The sequence below is a fragment of the Anabrus simplex genome, chromosome 2 (genome assembly GCF_040414725.1).
Source record: "Anabrus simplex isolate iqAnaSimp1 chromosome 2, ASM4041472v1, whole genome shotgun sequence".
Taxonomy (NCBI): domain Eukaryota; kingdom Metazoa; phylum Arthropoda; class Insecta; order Orthoptera; family Tettigoniidae; genus Anabrus; species Anabrus simplex.
This window is the reverse complement of record NC_090266.1, coordinates 972,934,632-972,954,727: the sequence shown is the minus strand read 5'-3', so window position 1 is coordinate 972,954,727 and position 20,096 is coordinate 972,934,632. Positions and strand designations below refer to the sequence as shown.

The 20,096-nt window shown below is 39.2% G+C and overlaps 1 protein-coding gene across 1 annotated transcript in view; it reads right to left on the bottom strand.

Moving 5' to 3' along the window:
- dpy (dumpy) overlaps positions 1–20,096 on the bottom strand; it is a 562,668-nt gene that overhangs the window by 442,094 nt on the left and 100,478 nt on the right. The window contains 5 exon segments of the mRNA XM_068226068.1: positions 4,484–4,735; positions 5,732–5,984; positions 6,262–6,377; positions 8,575–8,706; positions 18,560–18,676. Coding sequence (XP_068082169.1) covers positions 4,484–4,735; positions 5,732–5,984; positions 6,262–6,377; positions 8,575–8,706; positions 18,560–18,676 — 870 coding nt within the window.

Here is a 20,096-nt window from a genome sequence, read left to right as displayed (position 1 = left end):
AAATGAAGATTAAAAACAGTTCCTCACAACAGGTTCCATGCACAATAAAAATAAATACATGCAAATAGTTGAGTAGCTGATTCCTTTCCCAAACTGGGTCAGTCAAAGAACTCAAATGTGATGTAGATGCGAATGAAAAAACACAACATTCATGGAATAAGGCAATGCTGCGCTTATCTTAGCCGGTTTTACACTGTGTACTTCTAAATCAGAATACATATTTCAACTTGCATGGCTATTATAGTCATAGCCTTCCTCTGTAGTATAGGGGATCTACCAAGGTACAAAGATATCAATGCAAAATACTGCACATCTCCATTGAAGGAGATGATGGGGTGGACAATGTGGAGCAAACTTCGTCACATAAAATACCATATGCAGCAAAACAAACTACACTAAAATGTTATTTAATTGTGTTGTGTTTATAATGTGTACCATCAAATACTACAAATTGTTCATAATGTTTCTGAAGATTACTGAACATGTTGATTAACAAAGGTTACTGTAAGGAGGCAAGAAATGGCATTATCTTCCCATATAATTTGGGAATAATTTTAGGTGGGTCATCTGTCTTGAAAGCTGATCGTTTCAACATGCTCCATATGCAAGTGTCTGGGACCGTGAGATCCAAGGAGCAAGGGAATGGAGTTCCACAAGAAATTATGCGATCTCCAAAGTGACTTTGCAGATGGGTATGTGACTCCCACGCAGTGTGGACTGTAGTTCCATCTGGCTGTATACATTGTTGTTGGAGGTGTAAGTTTCTGGCGCAACAAAAATGGCGCAAATCCCGCAGAAATGGGGTAATAATGAGACTACTCGGTCTACTGTTTTTGGATTTTGTGCAGCATCCTCAATGAAATAAGGGCCCAATATTTCACGAATATGCTTTGGGAACTGTAACACCTATTGGAGAAGTCGTTCATGATTCTAATTTCGTTGACACAAGACGGACCTTGTTCTGTTATTTGGTGCCTATGTATTAAATCACTCCTTGTATTGCTCTTTAAAGTAAAGCAAACTCAGCTCATTCTGACACCCCTACTCTGTATGACCAGACAAAATGTTCACGATAAACACCTTCTCCTCTGTTGTGAGAACCATAATTGCAGAACTCAACAAACACTGACATTTTTTTAAAATCTGCTTTATGTCGCATTGACACAGATAGATCTTATGGCAACGATGGGATAGGACACAGATAAGGGTGGTAAGGAAGCAGCCGTGGCCTTAATTAAGATCATTTGCCTGCACGGCCAACTCACCCAGTAACATTGAATTTACAATGTCAAGCTATTATATACAATAAATAAATAAGCGCAAACATTGATTCAGACCACTATCTTTCTTTGATCAAAACAAATTTCATCCCTCTTAAAAGCAGCAGGGAAAACCACTGCATCAAGTCACGAATTCCAAGGTTCAATCCAGCCAGGCTGAAAGATAACAATAACTTCACAGAGACCCTGGCTAAAAACAAAGACAAAAAAGATTGGCCCCAACTACAGAAGGCACTAATAGATGCAGCGACAACCACCATCCCGGCAGTCAGAAAGAACAAACATCCATGGTGGACAACTACTTGTGACAAAGCAATAGAAGAGAGAAAGCAAGCATGGCTAAAATGGAACCATAACAAAAGTCTGGAAAACCATAAAAACTTCTTAGAAGTTAGGAAAACTGCAACTAAAATTATCAGGAACACCAAGAGGCAGTACAATAAAAATATCATTGAACAAGCAGAGAGGGATTTTGAAAGAAACAACACTAGAGACTTCTACCAAACTTTTAAATCTCAAATAACACCCTACTCAGCCCCTACACTTCACCTTCGGGGAGCTGACGGAAATCTGAAAATGAACAATGAAGAGTGCACCACAGTTCTAGCAGAGTATTTCAACAACCTTCTAAATTCAAGGGAACCCAAGGAGAAACTGCATTTCGAACCTCAGAATGTTACTAAGTCGGACTCTCTCCCACCAACAAAGGGGGAGATCAAGAAAGCCATTTCAGAATTGAAATGTAACAAAGCAGCGGGCGAGGATGGAATCATAGCAGAGCTCTGGAAATACGCTGATGAGGAGTCAATCCAAAGTATCCATGAAATCATATCAAACATCTGGGTGACAGAAGCGTTACCTAGCGACTGGACTTCAGCTATCATCCACCCGTTACACAAAAAAGGCGACAAATCAGATCTCAACAACTACAGAGGGATTTCCCTTGTATCAGTGACGTATAAGATACTCTCCAAAGTATTACTCACAAGAGTAGAGGCTCAACTAGACTCCTGCATCGGAGAGTACCAGGCTGGGTTTCGCAAGTCAAGGTCATGCGCCGAACAAATCCTGAACCTCAAAACCATCATCACTTACAAAAACCTAAGCGCCTCACCCTACGTGGCAACATTTGTTGACTTTCAGAAGGCCTACGATTCAGTAGATAGAGAGTCACTCTTCCAGGCACTCGCTGAACTGGGACTAGATAAGAAAACCTTGAATCTAGTGAAAGCAACTCTTACCAACACTACTGCCAGAATCAAATTCAGAGGGGAACTGTCCCAGAGATTTGAGATCAAAACAGGTGTCAGACAAGGGGATGGCCTATCTCCAATCCTCTTTAATTGCCTACTTGAAAAAGTCATTCGTGAGTGGACGAAAATGCTACAGGATGACTCTGGATTGAGAATTGGCTACAAGAAAGACAAGTTAACAGTCAACTGTTTAGCCTTCGCAGACGACCTTACACTCCTGGCATCCAGTGTGGAGGAAGCTATCCATCAACTATCCTCTCTCGACCACATAGCAGCTAAAGTAGGGCTGAAGATCGCCATCAACAAAACACAGTTTATCACCAACATCAAAGATGCACCCAAATCAATCCCACTGGGGGACAAAACAATACAAAGGACTAACTCCTTCAAATACCTAGGAGAATGGATAACCCCAAACATGAATGAAGATCAGGCCATGAACAGCAGATGCATCAAATTGGAAAATGCCTACCACCTATGTAAGAGTATGTACAAATCCAAATCCCTCTCCCTTAACCTCAAAATCAGGCATTACACTACTGTAGTGAGACCGTCAGTACTATATGCCTCAGAATGCCTAAACATGGTAAGAAAAGGGCAACTTAGAAAACTGGAGCTGAAGGAAAGGAAGATCCTGAGAAAAATCATGGGCCCCATTAAAGAAGAAGGCAAGTACAGAATCAGGCACAACAACGAACTGTACCAACAATTGGAGAGCATTACAACATCTATGAGGAAGAGGAGATTGAACTTCTACGGTCATGTCATGAGAATGGACAATCAGAGGCTCACCTCCAGAATCTTTCACACCATCTCTAGAGGGAAAGCGACTAATGCCAAGTGGGCAAGACTCGTCAGAAAAGACCTTCAAGAATTGGACATTGCTCCCAGTGAAATTTATGACAGGAATAGGTACAGAACGTTGATCAGAACATCAAACTCTCTCCAGTCACTAACAGAAAAAACAGTACGTCCGGGAGGAGGTGTGAAATGGACTCAGGAGCGAAAAGACATTCACAGTGCAAGAATGAAGGAGTACTGGTCAAAGAAGAAAGCTGCTAGAGATAAGAACCACGTGGTCCATAGCAGGCCCAAACGGAACTAAAAAAAAAAAAAATAAATAAATAAATAAATAAATAAATAAATAAATAAATACATGAACCATTGCTAAGCAGATGAGCAATAATTTCAGTGTAATATGTTTTGCCGCATACCGTATCATGCATTGTCACAAAGGACACCGGGCCTGGAACTACAAGACTGAAAATGAGTTGCAGTGAATCCAGCAACTCCACAAATATCAGAGGCAAGTTGAAGAGTCTTTCTTTATACATGTCTACATTAATGATAAGTAGCCACCATATATAGAAATATTCCGCAGCACAGTACGGTTACAGCAGTTGCAGAAGCCAACTAGGAATACTTGTTACAATTATCTGATGTATTGAACCCTATTACTTGATACCCATCATTTATCGATTTTTCATTATGATATTAATTCTGCTTGTGTAACACCCCATTGTGTCCTTTATATTTAAAAATGATAGTAAAATGGACTTAATTTTGACACAATTGGAGCCATACACTGAAGAATGTATGCTAAGGGCTGAAAGAGTTGAAACGGGAACAAAATTAAACTACAACAGACATTATTTTTATACTCCACCATACTCAGATCACTCTGGAACTCATCTCCATAAATATATGCATTACAACACAGCATTCTACAGGGTAACTAACTACTGATGTTCAGACTACTGGCATAAAAAAAATAGAAAAAAGAAAGCAAAGCTGGATGCAACTACAGATTTCACATTTTTCAGGCCACAGAAATGCAGCAAGTGTTTCGTGTTCTGAAATTACAAGATAGGAAATGAAGGATTTTGATTCTGCTGCCATACACAACCAATTCATGGAAATAATATACCACCAACATGCTTTTAAACTAACTTTCACAGAATAAGTGTCCTTGACCGCTGAAACCATGTGGACATAGGCACTTGTACGAGCCAGGGACGTTGAGGCATTTAGCGTTGATACCGCAGGTGTTTGGACGACCACATTCATTGATATCAACGCATTCTTCAGCTGGATCGCCTGCGTAGCCCGAAGGACACTTGCATATAAAGCTACCGGGTGTATTATCACACTCTGCATTCACCCCACAGGGGCTGCTATTTCCAGCCTTGCATTCATTTATGTCTGTCAGAAGGTACAATATGTCAATAAACATAATAATAAAATCAATATTTCCAAAAATACATAAAGAAGTGGTTTGACAGCTTTAAGAACACCACCAAATGAATTCATACATTCCCATGCATTCTGATTCAAAATAAAACAACATCAAAATTATACAAAGAGAGTTCATATTAAATAAATGGCTCCATGAATGTAATGAATTAGAGCTAGGATAGTTATATAGTGGTTAAATGTCACTCAAACACATGGAAAGTATTTTGCAAAAGAAAGATGGGAAAGGGCTAGGAATGGGCACCTGATAAATGTGTTGTGCTTTTCATGTCTTAGCCTCCCACCATTTGCCACTGACTAAAAGCAGATAAGAAGACAGGAATTTCAGACTTGATTGTGATAATTTCAAAATCCTGGCATTTGTCTGGTATAAGTGTGAAACCATGGAAACCATGGAAAAATATCTTCAGTGCTGGTGGTGTTCGAACCCATCACCCCCCAAACGCAAGCTCACAGCTACGTTATTCGAACTGTGCAGTCAACCTGCTCAGTAATTTGGATCAAAATGTTCATGAAATTAGGCAAGCAGATGCATATAAAGGTTTCTAGAATGTGTTAATGAGGGGATAGTGTTCACAAAATTATATGGGTACCAAAGGGTACATGCTGGATGCCATGAAATTTGATGAATGAAGCCTGGACTTGCAGAATGTTAAAATTAAAATTATGTTTCAGTGATGAAAAGAGTTTATCTTTACTGTTGCTGACATTTGGTTTTCTTTTGCAGTGTTATTAACTCTACCAAATTCCACTTCCTTATGTCCTACAATAGCAATATATTTCAAATAATCTATTGACAAAATAAATGTACAACAGGAATGGTTAATAAATGTTAATTAGGACTATACAAATTGAAATTTGTTTCAAAATTAAAGCATAAATTAATTATTGTATTGAGTATCTGTAGTGAAATACTCTAAATACTAAACAGAGTAGCTGACTTACCAGAGCATCCATCAAAAGGGTCCCCTTCAAATCCAGGTGGGCATGAGCAACGAAAACTACCTGCCATATTATTGCAAAGAGCATTGCGGCCACATGGGCTTCGAGCACATTCATCAGCATCTGAGCAGCCAACAGAGTATGCATCTCCAACAAAGCCAGGCGGGCATTCACACTTGTGACTACCAACAACATTGGTACAAATAGCACCAGGACCACATGCATCTGCTTCCTCACACTCATCATGATCGATACACTGTAACATAGGAATTTAAGTACCTCCTGTTTTGTCACAGATAAGAAACATGTTGTTGTAAAGTCAGTAACATATATGAACAGGGTAGAAAACTCATAAGTTTGATCATCCAAATTCCAGCAAGAATAAGACAAAAAGTTTGCAGTGAATCATGAACAAGTGTTTTATTATCTACGTCAACTATATTTCCAAAAAATATAAAATGATATTGATTCATTAAAGCTTATTTTCACACTTTTCTCATGTACAACAGCAAAATTAACAATCAGGTACTTACTCCATCGTATGGGTTGCCAATATATCCTTCCAAGCAATTGCACGTATAATTTCCTGGTACATTTTCACAGTGAGTGTTGATACCACATGCTCCAGGCTGAGCACATTCATCAATATCTGCAACAAGGAATTTAGCAAATTAATGTATTGATCCACTCAGCGTTGGACAGGAAGTAATATTCCCCTGTATGCAAAAGTTTTATCATGCCAACAGATACTCTAATATCAGCAATCAATAACAGATGCACCAACATTGCACAAGACATTGTGCTGAATGAGTGTCAGTAGATTAACTGTTTGATCTCGGGCTGGACCTTCAACTTCTATCTGAGGAAGCAAGAAACCTGGAGGAGTCTTTAAGCCTAGAAAATGTACCGCTCCATTACTTAACAAGATCCTTGATTCCCCCTCTATTCTCATTCTTGTAAAACATCATCTATTACTTATAAATTTCATTGATGGTGGAACTGGGTGTTTCTCACTATGTGTGTGTGTAAACCAAATCTTACACATTTGTACAAAGACAGTGCTCATTGTTGCACAGACTTGTTCTTTTATTCAGGCAAGTCGGCAATTGTGCAGACTCGTCAGACCTGCTTCCTCAGCAATACCTCTAGTATACCAAAGTGAATTCTACCTGTCATCAGCCACCCTGCCATAAACTCTATATTTGTTTAGAACCTTTTCCTGTGAAATATCCTGAAAACAACAGTATATCAACTTCAGCTCAGCAGAACAAAGTACTTCATGCTACTTTAACTTGCACAATGAACAGTTTCCTTTCAACAATATTTTTATATTTTTTAAAAACCAAACCCCATGGCGCAACAGCCCCAAAGGCCCAGGGCCTACCAAGCGACCGCTGCTCAGTCCAAAGGCCTGCAGATTATGAGGTGTCATGTGGTCAGCATGACGAATCCTCTCGGCCGTTATTGTTGGCTCTCTAGACCAGGGCCGCCATCTCACTGTCAGATAGCTCCTCAATTGTAATCACATAGGATGAGTGGACCTCAAACCAGCTCTCAGATCCAGGTAAACATCCCTGACCTGGACGAGAATCGAACTCGGGGCCTCCGGGTAAGAGGCAGACATGCTACCCCCACACCACAGAGCCAGCAGTAATATTATAGCATTTCTTAATAAATGTGATAGTTTCATGGAAAAGAAGTAAGCTAGGTACACAATGCATTCTACATTTATACATGATAGAAACTAACTTCCCCAGTCTAGAAAGCCAAGAATAACAACCAAGAGGATTGATAGTGTTGACCACAAGCAGGCCAGGTTAAGCAGCAACTGCTTAGTAGCACCATCAGGTTTAATTTATAAAAAACCCAACTTGGTCACATTCTGCAAATCTTTTTGGATTTTTTTTAATAGGAAGAAGCCATTTGTTTCAGTGTCAACCTAGTTAATATAACCTTTACATTTATCAGTCTATATCAAAACATGAAAAACAAAATTTAAGGTAATGCTACAACACACCTGTAAAAGAACACATTAATAAGAGAATGACATGTTTCATTCTACAAGAACATCCTCAGTCTATCAAATCACTTCTAAAATATGCATATATATACAATATTGTTTATATTGCATAAACTTATCACCCACTCAAATCATTTTAAAAGTGATTTAATAAAATCTGAGGATGTTCTCGTAGAACAAAACATGTCATTCTGTTATTAATGTGTTCTTTTACAAGTATGCTATAGTGTTATCATAAATTTTGTATTTTGTGCCTCAACATACTGAAAAAATTTAAAGGTTATATTATCTTAGTGAAATTTGTAATTTCCCCCATATTCTGTTCAAGGATGACATGAGTATCATGATCCAATAGAACAAAGTTGTTTCCTATTCTTTTTAAAGGTTTTGACAAATGTCAGTTTGTATAACTTTAAATTTATTTAATTTTTCACACAAATAAAAAGGGTAGACTCCCCAGCTAGGAAATGAACCACACTATTTCAGCTTTGTACGATAAGCTAGAAAGGAGCCATATTTTAAAGATAAAATTTCAGTCTGAAAAAATATGCAAACACTTAACATTTGAGAACACAGTCTCTTAGATGACAAATGAAAGTACAGAATGAAAGTACAGACACAACAGATTTTGCAGTTATTTGCAAGGGGGGAAAAATTATTCATGACAGGATGTCTGCTTTCATTTATAATACACAATTAACATGAATTACTACTTATTATACAACATTAAACAAGTCTAGACTGTATTCTTGATGTACCAAGGAAGTTACTTCTGACCTCTTTTAAATACCAACACTTATGAAAACTATCAAAATCCACAACTTACCCCTGCATTCCTCTTCACCATCTCCTTCAAAGCCTGAATTACATTTGCACAGGTAATGAGCTGGCAAGTTACAACACTCTGAATTGGCTACACAACGTGCTGCAATGGCAGGATCTTCACATTCATTGACATCTGCAAACAAATAAAATAGTATGGCAAATCAATAATAGAAAATTCATCAAAATAAAATGCCAAAAATTCACAGTCCAATTTTCTAGATTTAATTTCATCAACACAATCTATATATATAAAAGAACATGTCCTATCTGACTGACTGACTGACTGACTGATTCATCATCGCCGAGCCAAAACTACTGGACATAAAGAAATGAAATTTTGAGGATACATTTATATTGCAATGTAGGTGCTCGCTAAGGGAGGATTTTTGGATATTCTGTCGCTAAGGGGATGAAAAGGGGGGTGAATTTTTAAAATAGTTTTGCTATCTCAGATATGAGTGCGATTCCTTGATAATTATGACATATCTACTTGTTGCCCTTTACTCCAGTCCTTTGGTACCAGTTTTTCTTCCCAAATAGATCTAAAACGTCTATACAGCCATGTAGACCAGTGGGTCCTGCTGCTTTTATCATTACAGCACACAATTCACCCAATCCCTCTGTTTTTCCCACTTTCATTCGTTTGACAGAATTTTCCACATGTGCACTCACTGATTCTGTCTCCTCATACTCTACCTCCATCATTCTGTCTACATTCCATCTCACATTCAAGAGTTCATCAAAGTAATCCTTCCAACTTTTCCTTATCTCCTCTGGTTGTGTTATTATCTCTCCTTTCTTCCCTTTCACCTGCTTTGGGTAAATTCTTTCTTTTCTCTTCCCTCTTACAAGTCCATATAGCATCCTTTTACCACTATGCACATTCTCTTCCAACTCTCATGTAAATCCTTCTCAGCATTTCTTCACTTACCGTACTACGTTCTTGCACCTTCTTTTCATTTCCTGCTACTTTCTTCTGTTTTATCCCTATTCCATATTTGCTATGCTTGCTTCTTATATTTCACAACATCCTTTTACCCTCTCATTCCACCACAGGGTCTCTCTATCCTTCACTCATTCAGCTATTGTGCTATAATCACACTCTGAACAGCCTACAAATGCCTTGTTAAACATGTTACATTCCACTTCTACACTCTCCATCTCAGTTCTGGGTATATGTTGTTTCAATTTATATTGGAATTTTCTTTTACTTTGATATCTTTTAATTTCCATACTTTCATTTTCTTCTCTCTTCTTTCTTTGATTTTTGCTATTTTCCTACTTTCATTTTTGCTATCACTACTCTATAGTCTCCATCAAAGGCTACTACTGGTAAGGCTGTTAACTTACATCTAACAACTGTCTATGACTTGTTCTTTCCACCAAGAAGTAACCAATTAGTGTCCTTGTCCTTTTGTTTCCCAGTCCATAATATGGATCTTGTAATATTTCTACTATTCTTCTTTTTGAAGTACATACTGCCTACACTTAACCCACTTCTAACACAGAAGTCCACCAATTTCTCTCCCTCTTCATTCTACTTTCCATATCCAAAAGTCCAGTTACTTCTTCCATTCCTTAAAGTCTCCCATGACAGTCACTTCCACATCCTTTATTTATCTCTCCAGTGTCTCCAGGAATGTGTCAATATCTTCTTTGCATCCAGTCTGGGGTGCATACATTTGGATGAGTACAACTTCTGTACCCGGTGGGCAAACTTTAGGTTAGAGATCCAACATGGCATGGCTCAGACGACGTAACAACACTCAACAGGCTTGCCAACATCTGGATTGGTCAGGTCCGGGTAGTAACAAGACTACTGGGCTGGACTGGTTAGATCCGGCTAGTGAGAAGACCATTGATCTAGATTGGGTAGGTCTGGGTAGTGACAAGACCACTGGGATTGACTGGTTAGGTCCAGGTAGTGACAAGACCATTGGGCTGGACTGGTTAGGTCCGGGTAGTGACAAAACCATTTGACTGGGGGCAAGTAAAGGGGGTCTGGGAGCATAAGCCACATGCTAGAGCTGCGAAGAAGCTCAGAGGTCTCTGGTATCCTGCATGACAACACCTTTGGTCTGGATTGGTTAGGTCTGACTAGTGACAAAACCATTGTACTTAACGTTATCACATTGCAGATATAACACTCGCATCCCCAATATGCTATGACAATTTCCAAATTGGCAGTTCTCTTACTTTTACCAAATGTGGCAGCCATGTACCTTGACACGATGCAAGCTCTATCAGAGAAAATAGGAAATATGGCCAACCAACAGGAACACAGCAAATGGTTGCATTCAACTGATTTACACAGTCTCTGTTTTAATTCTTCTTCTATATAAGTAAGAATATTTCTAGGAGCATGATGGTGGGTCCATGGCAAGCATAGAGGAAGGATCTCTCCTTTCTACTGCTTAAGGTATCTCTGCATGTTATTTTATGATTTCTCTCTTTCCTAAGTATGCCTGCTGGGTACACAAGTGCCAAACTTGAACGAAATAATTTGCTCCATTCTCTGACCTTAACTCTACCTTTGTTATTCTATCACTTATGTAGTCCACTTTACATACGGTATTCATTCCCACATAGCTCTCTTATAGAAACAGTAGGTAATCAAATAAGTACTTCAGATATGGTACTATATACCAACCCATTACCTTTAGTAAATTATATCCCCAGAAAGCTTATCAATTCCAGCTACTTTTCTAGTTTTTAATTTTTGTATCTTTTTGTATCTTTATTATCATAGGTAAATTTTAGTAGGCACTATTTTGCTAGTATTAGTGACTTCCCCTACCTGAACATTATCCTTATATCAACCTATTTTATATACATAAAATAATTTATTCAGTAATGAATAGACATTTCCCCCCATGAGGTGGCTGTCCATGAGAACACACTATACTACATGTGTTATGTCCTCAGTTGTAGACATAGTGTCTCATAACTGAAACAGAGTTTTTCAAAGTTAAGTGGAAGTTGTCAAGATAATATTCCTAATCATCAATGAAGGGAGACTGAGCCTTTCATGGAATTTCACGAACGCCTTGAGAATTGGAATAACTTGGAATAACTTACCAAGGGAGCTGTTCAATAAATTTCCTATTTCTTTGAGATAATTTAAGAAAAGGTGAGGAAAACAACAGATAGGGATTCTACCAACTGGGCGACTGCCCTAAATGCAGATCAGTATTGATTGATTGATTGATTAATTGATTGATTGCTCCCTCCTCTTCTTCCACTTAGCAGGCCAATTACAGTGATATTCTGAAGTCTATATTAATAATTCCTTACCACCTTTATGGGTACATACCTGTTTTCATACTTCTCAACAACTGCTTTAAACCCATCACATATGCTGTTTTGATTTACAATTTTTTGTTTAGATTTTTATTTACCGTACCATTTTCCATCAATAATACCCTAGTAAGATTTTTTAAATTTCCAGCCTTATAAACCACATGGTGCTATATCCCAACCTATTACCTTTAGTACGGTAAGTTATATCCCCAGAAATCTTATCAATTCCAGTCTACTTTTACAACCTTCCTTTCTATCACATTTATTTTTAACTATGACTACGTCAAAAATAGCTGTGATCACTTACACCATATATCACATCAGTTTCTCTATAGAGCTCATCTGGTTTTACCACCACCACATCTAGAATATTCTCCTCTCTAGCTGGTTCTATCACTTTCTAATTCAGCTGCCCTTCCAAGTGGTTCAGAATTGTGAATATGTGAATAGAAAGTTTGTGAATTTCAAGCAACTGCATAACAACGTAACCATTTTATATCCTCCATTTTCCAGACTATTCAATATTGTTCATATATATTTTCTGTACAAGTAGAGTACCTATGGTGCTGAATTCTTGTCGTAGCTTTTTAGAGTAAAATATCAGTGGCTCATTCTCTTCATGTTTATCTGCCAGTCAGTTTCTCACCAGTAGAGATGGAACTCGTGAAAGTCAACTGACATAGGGAGTAAGCAGATAACTTATTTATTAGGCAGGGTCGGGAATTTTAACCATTACTGGTTAATTCCGCTGGCACGTGGTTGCGTTTATGTGTCGTCTTCATCATCATTTCATCCTCATCATGACGCGCAGGTCGCCTACCGGTGTCAAATCAAAAGACCTGCACCTGGCGAGCCGAACATGTCCTCAGACACTCCCAGCACTAAAAGCCATACACCATTTCATTTAAGAACTATCATAAAATTTAACGTGCCTATCTGGATTATATCATTTGCATGATTCAATGGCGTTTTGCTTCTCACTCCATGCAATGCAATGGATACTGCATCTACTGACATCAGTCCATAGAGAACACCAACTCACGGGTTACGATATTTAGGGGTTGTGCGAGTGCCTGCATCACTATGGTACCTTAATACTTCCATCTAGTGCTGGGATCGGTAGGAGCAGTCGTTTTCGTTCTTTCTCCAGAGACCTCAGGTAGTCCTCCGATTGAATTCGCTGGCAGAAAATTAAAATGCGTTAATGTGGGCAATGTTGTAACGGTGATCTTGGGTGGAATTACAATGTAGGTTTCACTACAAATTCCACAGATACATGTGTCTTTCTATATATGTCATTCAAATGATGCAGCTGTATCAAGACTGGCGCAATATTTGTTATGCTATGAGTAAAAGATTTTGATCTGCTGAAATTCATTTTGTAATAGACTGAGGTGGATGGAATAATGTAGGTTTAATATTGCAATATATTATATCCTTGCAAATGCATTTACAATAATAGTAAAGTTTAGGCAACAATTAGGCCTATATTCCATTGCATGTAAACATGTATTATATACGATACTCTTACATGAATTACAGATCATTTATTACTAACGAGTAAGAACTGATTGGAATTTTGTTAGGCTATATTGCTGTACTGAGCTGAGTAGGTACCGTAGTTCAGATGGTAGAGCGCTGGCCTTCTGAGCTCAAGTTTCCGGTTTCAATTCCGACTCAGTTCTGTGGTAGGCCTACTTGAAGGTGTTCAAATACGGCAGCCTCATGTCAGCAGATTTACCAGCACATTAAAAAAAAACTCCTGTGGGAAAAAATCTGGCACCTCGGCGTCTCAGAAAACCGTGGAAGTGGTTACAGTACCCGTGAACCATAGGAATTATTTTTGATGAAGTGATATAACGTCGCTCTCAGATCACAGTCATCTTTTTGAAAGGGAAGAGGATGGAGCACACTTCTCTTAGAATATTCAATTTTTTCGCTGAAACAAGAATAGAAAACTGCTTATAACGCCATAAACTTAATGTCTTCTTTTTTTTTTTGCGCACAGCGATACTTTTTTCCACCTGTGAATTAATCGAGGTCCATTTGTAATTTTCGACTGCGCTACTATCATTAGTTTTTGACTTCTAGCAACCTCCGGATCATTGTGAATTTGATATTCCTGCGCGTTGTGGTTTCTGTTCAGTAGCAATCTCAGTTCTGCCACACCTGCCATATTCTGGGCAGTCTGCCGTAAGACGGTTGCGATATAAAGCAAATTGTTAAAATAGTTATCGACAAAAGAGAATGTATATATTTTCAAATTTCATATATTCGCCGTATTCATATAAAGCAGTATGTACCACGTCGCTAGCACATCCACTGCGCACCACTGCAACTGCAAGCGAGCACACGCAGTAGGCCTACTGTTCGTCCGCTCGCCCTCCGGAGCAACGATTGGTTCCTGAGCAACAGTTTACTACCGGAGAATACCGGATGTAGCGCTGCACTCGCACAACCTATGGCAATCACAGGAGCAACTGCTCCGATCCCAGCTCTGCTTCCACTGTCTGTCGAGCTTTTCTCCTGTTCGACGGTGTCATTCGTACATTTTGCACTCTTTCGTAAGGCGCAAAAGTGTCACAGATTCTTCTAATTGATGGCCGCGAAGGTCCTAGTGCTCCAAATTCGATATTCCAATGTCATTCCGCCTCACTCAAACACTCAATATTCCAATAACACTTCACTATCTATTTTCACTACTCTGACGATAATCGTGTCGCCGCCATGTTTGTTTAGATTGCCAGACATAAAACAGCATTACCTTCTAAATTATTCGAAGTAGTTCTATCTTCATTTGTACGTTTGGACCAGTTATGCTACGTAGTGGGTGAGAGAGAGATACTGCCGGCACATTCTTCCTTTGAGCGACGAGTTCCCACTGACCAACTAGTAATCAGTAAAGAAATCGCTGATATTTTTTTCAGCGTGGGTCTAGAATAATATTTAAAAATTACAAGGAAAATGCATTACTTGAGAGAGAGAGAGAGAGAGAGAGAGAGAGAGAATGTGTGTGTGTGTGTGTGTGTGTGTGTGTGTGTGTGTGTGTGTGTGTGTGTGTGTGTGTGTGTGTGTGTGTGTGTGTGTGTGTGTGTGTGTGTGTGTGTGTGTGTGTGTGTGTGTGTGTGTGTGTGTGTGTGTGTGTGTGTGTGTGTGTGTGTGTGTGTGTGTGTGTGTGTGTGTGTGTGTGTGTGTGTGTGTGTGTGTGTGTGTGTGTGTGTGTGTGTGTGTGTGTGTGTGTGTGTGTGTGTGTGTGTGTGTGTGTGTGTGTGTGTGTGTGTGTGTGTGTGTGTGTGTGTGTGTGTGTGTGTGTGTGTGTGTGTGTGTGTGTGTGTGTGTGTGTGTGTGTGTGTACAGGCGCTGTGACTTCGGGTAATTATTGGGCACATGAACACAGGCATGTGAAATAAGTAACGACTATTAATGCAAACATTCCGATATAATAACAATATTCACAAATAAAGAAAACAAGCAGAACAATAATGAAGCTTGTTTCTCAAACATTTTTGTACGGAGTTTTCAATAATATTCACAAGTAAACAGAAAAAATAGAACTTACTTCATAAATATGTTGAAGGAATGTTTTATGTACGAAGCTATAAAAAATAATCACAAGTAAAAAAAGTAGAACTTGCTTCATAAATACATTTTCTGAATAAATGTACTATTACTGTGTATCGTTCATTTCGTGATACGAAATGTGAAAAGCTCTACCACCATATGTACCGCCTGAACAGTCTCCATTGGGAAATGTAGTTCTCTGAAGGAACGCCCGTTTTCTGATCTCATTTCTTGATATACAACCATCTACCACCTCCACATTTAATGCCTTAGCAGCTTCCGAAAACTACCAACTCCGCGTTATAAGGGGGTTTAGCATGTACAAGGAGAATGTTTAGAGGAGGCAAAATGGCACTATGTCCCGCTAAGATTATTGGGGGGGGGGGGGGGCAGAAAACGCCTTGCCTCCCCCCCCCCCAAATTCAGTGCCACTGTGTGTGTTTTTAACACAGACATTAAGTGGCTATCATCACCAGGTGAGACTAAACATGATACCGTGGAAGTTGCAAATGATAGTAGGTAGGAGATAGTAGGTTTCGAACCCCACTGTCGGCAGCCCTGAAGATGGTTTTCCGTGGTTTCCCATTTTCACACCAGGCAAATGCTGGGGCTGTACCTTAATTAAGGCCATGGCCGCTTCCTTCCACTCCTAGACCTTTCCTATCCCATCGTCATCATAAGACCTATCTGTGTCGGTGCGACGTAAAACAAAAGACAAAGTCACCTCCGAACAGGCCATGAAGGCCCTTGGAGGAGTGGAAGGTAAAGGCTTCCACCATTGTTAACCGCGGCACGTGACGGGGTAGAGTGGTTAGCTCTGCGCCCGGCCGCCTTTGCGCCCAGGAATTAACCTGGTTGGTGTAGGCTGAGTGAACCTCAAGGCCATATGCACCTCCGGAAGTGGAAATCTCGTTTCAAATAACGTGTCATTTATTTTACAAATAAAATAATTGCTTGTTAAAATTCTCGTTATTCTGGTGGAGAGTATATCTTTGTATTTACTGAAAATACGTCCTTGAAAAAATACCTATGTTTAATTTTAAGTATGATTTCTTTGGAAGAAAGTACCTCCTCCAGCACTCGTGAAGCTACTGGTTTGCTGTAGTAGAGGTGAAAAACTCAATTTCACCATCATCCCCCCCCCCTCCCCACCAGCCCCCGGTTTCTGCTTCCGTGCGATGTACTGTGTATCAGTTACTAGAATGTAACGATTACATTTTTATTTCAAAAAGTAAAGTACACGTGATAATTAATTTTTGTAAAATGTAACGATCACAATTAAGAATTAATAAGAATTTGATCGTTACAAGTAATCTGATTACTTTTAGGCAGTTACTTCCCAACACTGCCAGTGACTATTTTATTTATAATATAATATTATATTTTTTTACTCTCTCTCTCTCTCTCTCTCTCTCTCAAGTAATATATTTGCCTTGTAATTTTTAAATATTATATTATTTTAAATATTATTCTGTTATTCTAGAGTTGATATTTTGAGAAAGGTGAGGTCAAAGAACTACTATACTATTCAGAAATTAGGTGCCCCAGTGTCTGATACTAATCATGCCTGGTAACAACAGCCTGGGTCACCAGGCAGCAAGGCAGGACGTTGCTCCTCTCAGGACATTGACTCGCCCGCAATGCAGCTAGGGATGTTAGCAAACCTTCGCTGCAAGACGCACATCGTGAACAAACCGGCAGTCATATAGTAAATTTCAAAACTAATCATCTTCTTTCTAGTAACGGAATCGTTGGCAAATACGGCTACACGGTAGAGGTGCACCTGAGCCAAATAAAAACTAGAAAGTTTTATTTATTTATTTATTTACAATTGGCTTTACGTCGCACTGACACAGAAATGTCTTATGGCGACGATGGGACGGGAAAGGGCTAGGAGTGGGAAGAAAGCGACCGTGGTCTTAATTAAGGTACAGCCCCAGCATTTGTCTGGTGTGAAAATGGGAAACTACGGAAAACCCTCTTCAGGGCTGTCGACAGTGGGGTTCGAACCCTCTATGTCCCGAATGCAAGCTTACACCTGCGCGCCCCTAACCGCATTGCCAACTCGTTCGGTAACTAGAAAGTGAAACTGTGACCGAAGAGACGAGATAAAAAGGTAAATCAAACCTGATGAACATTATTTAAAAGTAAAGAAAGCATAACACATTGGTTATCCCATCTTCGCTTTTTGTCCGCATAACACTGCAGATTATGTACAGATAGGTCTACTTCTACTAGTGTTAAATATTATTGCAAAAAAATGGAACTGTTATGGCAAATTCAGAATCATTCCCACTGTTTGATTATTCGCACATTAGAAAATACATGTTGTGTTTATCATAATATTAATCTAAATTTTACCTTTAAGTAGGTTGGGATCATTTTGCAAATATGTCAACTGAAAACCTTAAATTTATTTTAATTCAGAGCTATTCACTTAAAATCTATCGATAAATCTTCCATAATGGACTGTTTCGCAATAGATTTCTGCAGTCTACTAATTATACCTAACAACCTAACACTTCTACGACAGACGCTTCAGTTAAGCTACAGTGAAAGCCGGAACTATACATTATAGCAAAGAAAATAATTTAATTCCCAAGGGCTGAGTTCTAACAAGCACATACAGTATAACAACTTTAAAGGATTATTTTGTATATTAGTGGAGTAAAATGAATATAGTGCCGCATTCTTTACATCATCCGCAAATCATCATATTCTCATTCTGCTTCCGCCAATTTTCCAACACCCTGATGGGATTGCGAATGCGAAAAAAAAAAAACAACAAAAAAACACACACACACACACGTAGATTCGGGCCTATTTTACGGTCGAATGCCCCTCCTGATGCTAAATCTATGTGTAGGGATATATTCACTACTGAGTTTTATCTATGGTTGTTGGCAGTGTGGTGTGGTGTGCTGTTACACCGTCCGCTAATATTTGGTTCAGTTTACGGTTGCAAAACGAGACTGACTGTTCGTTGGAAAATTGCAAAATGTACTTTTCAGAAATGCATAGTAAGCTACTAAAATGCATGTTAATTATATAGATTACCACCAATTCAAACAAATGTTTTAAAGGAAGAAAGATTAAAAAAAGAGATGTGTGATCTTTTGACTTACCTTGACAGCTGAAACCATCGCCCGTATATCCAGGGAAGCAAGTGCAATGAAAACTGCCCAGTGTGTTGGTACAGTGTGCAAAGACGTCACAAGGTCGAAACTTGCACTCGTTTTCGTCTGGAAGAAAGAAAGAAAGAACTAGTAAGATCACTCTTGTAGACTTCTAAGACACATAAAGTACATGTGTAAATGCCAAAAAGATAGCGGGTACAGTATTGAAATGTAATGTATGGCCGAGGGTCGGATGATGGTGTTGCAAAGCAAAACCATCTCTGTGCAGGTCTCGAAAAGCCTGGAGGAGCGGAAGGTACAGCCTTCCACTATTCGTAACCTCGACACTAAAATAGTAAGAGTGGTAAGCCTCGCCGCCTTTGTCCACAGAAATTAACGTGGTGCTCATTCTTGTTATGTGGTCTGAGTCAACACCAGGGTCATGAGCCTCTCCAGAAGTGGAAGAGTATTTCCATTTTTTCGACTTCTTGACGAGGAATCGAACTCCCGTCCTACCGGATGAACCGAACACATATTTACCAGCCCATAAATATAATGGTGTAGACGAACTAATTCATCTCAACAGGTCCGCAACCATCATACAGCCTCATTAATTCTGTTAGCTTTTGCTTTGTAATTTCCTTCACGGCCTCAACTGTAAGTGGTGATCCAAGTGAGGATAGACTGGAATTCGTTGTAACGTGAATACCGGGAGAAATGCCTTGAAATGCAGAAACTGTCGTCTCATATCTCGTGGAACAGGTTAACTGTTCGTCAAGATCAGCATACTCAGTACAGTACAATCGCCTTGAGAATGATACCATTAAGCCTCCTTGGGAATGTACTGTACATATCATCATCTGACAATACAAAATTATTGCATTATTTTCAGAATTATACGAATGGAGTGGCTAGGAGGTGCCAGTGGATTTAGATTTCGAGTTCGATTCTCATACGAATACTTGCGGCTCACGTGGAATTACAGTATCCTTTTTCAGTGGTGTTTGTAATAACTAATGTTATTTGTTTTGAGTCCCACTTACTTTTTATGGTTTTCGGAGACGCCGAGGTGCCGGAATTTTGTCCCGCAAGCGTCCTTTAACGTGCCTGTAAATCTACCGACACGAGGCTGAAGAATGTAAGTGGCTTCAAATACCATCGGACTGAGCCGGGATCGAACCCGCCAACTTGAGCTTTACACCCTGAGCTACTCAGCCCGGCAGTAGTGTTTTTGTTCAAGAAACCAGACTGTGGATTGTCGAGGCCTATTTCAACTTTTACGGACAGTTCTGGTGTGATATTGATGTATTAATTACATTTAAACTCCTAGTGAATACATATAAACTGAATTCGCAAGTGAGAAAACATGATATTATAGAGTCAATATGTCACATCATATGCAAGTATAATCAAAATAACAAGTAATAATTTTGATACTTGTGATGCGAAAGAAAGCTGCCTCCGCACAAACCGCAGAAGGAATGTCAAACTCCATAGCGATTTTATTAACCGACGATACACACGCAGATCGAACTTCCACGATTTT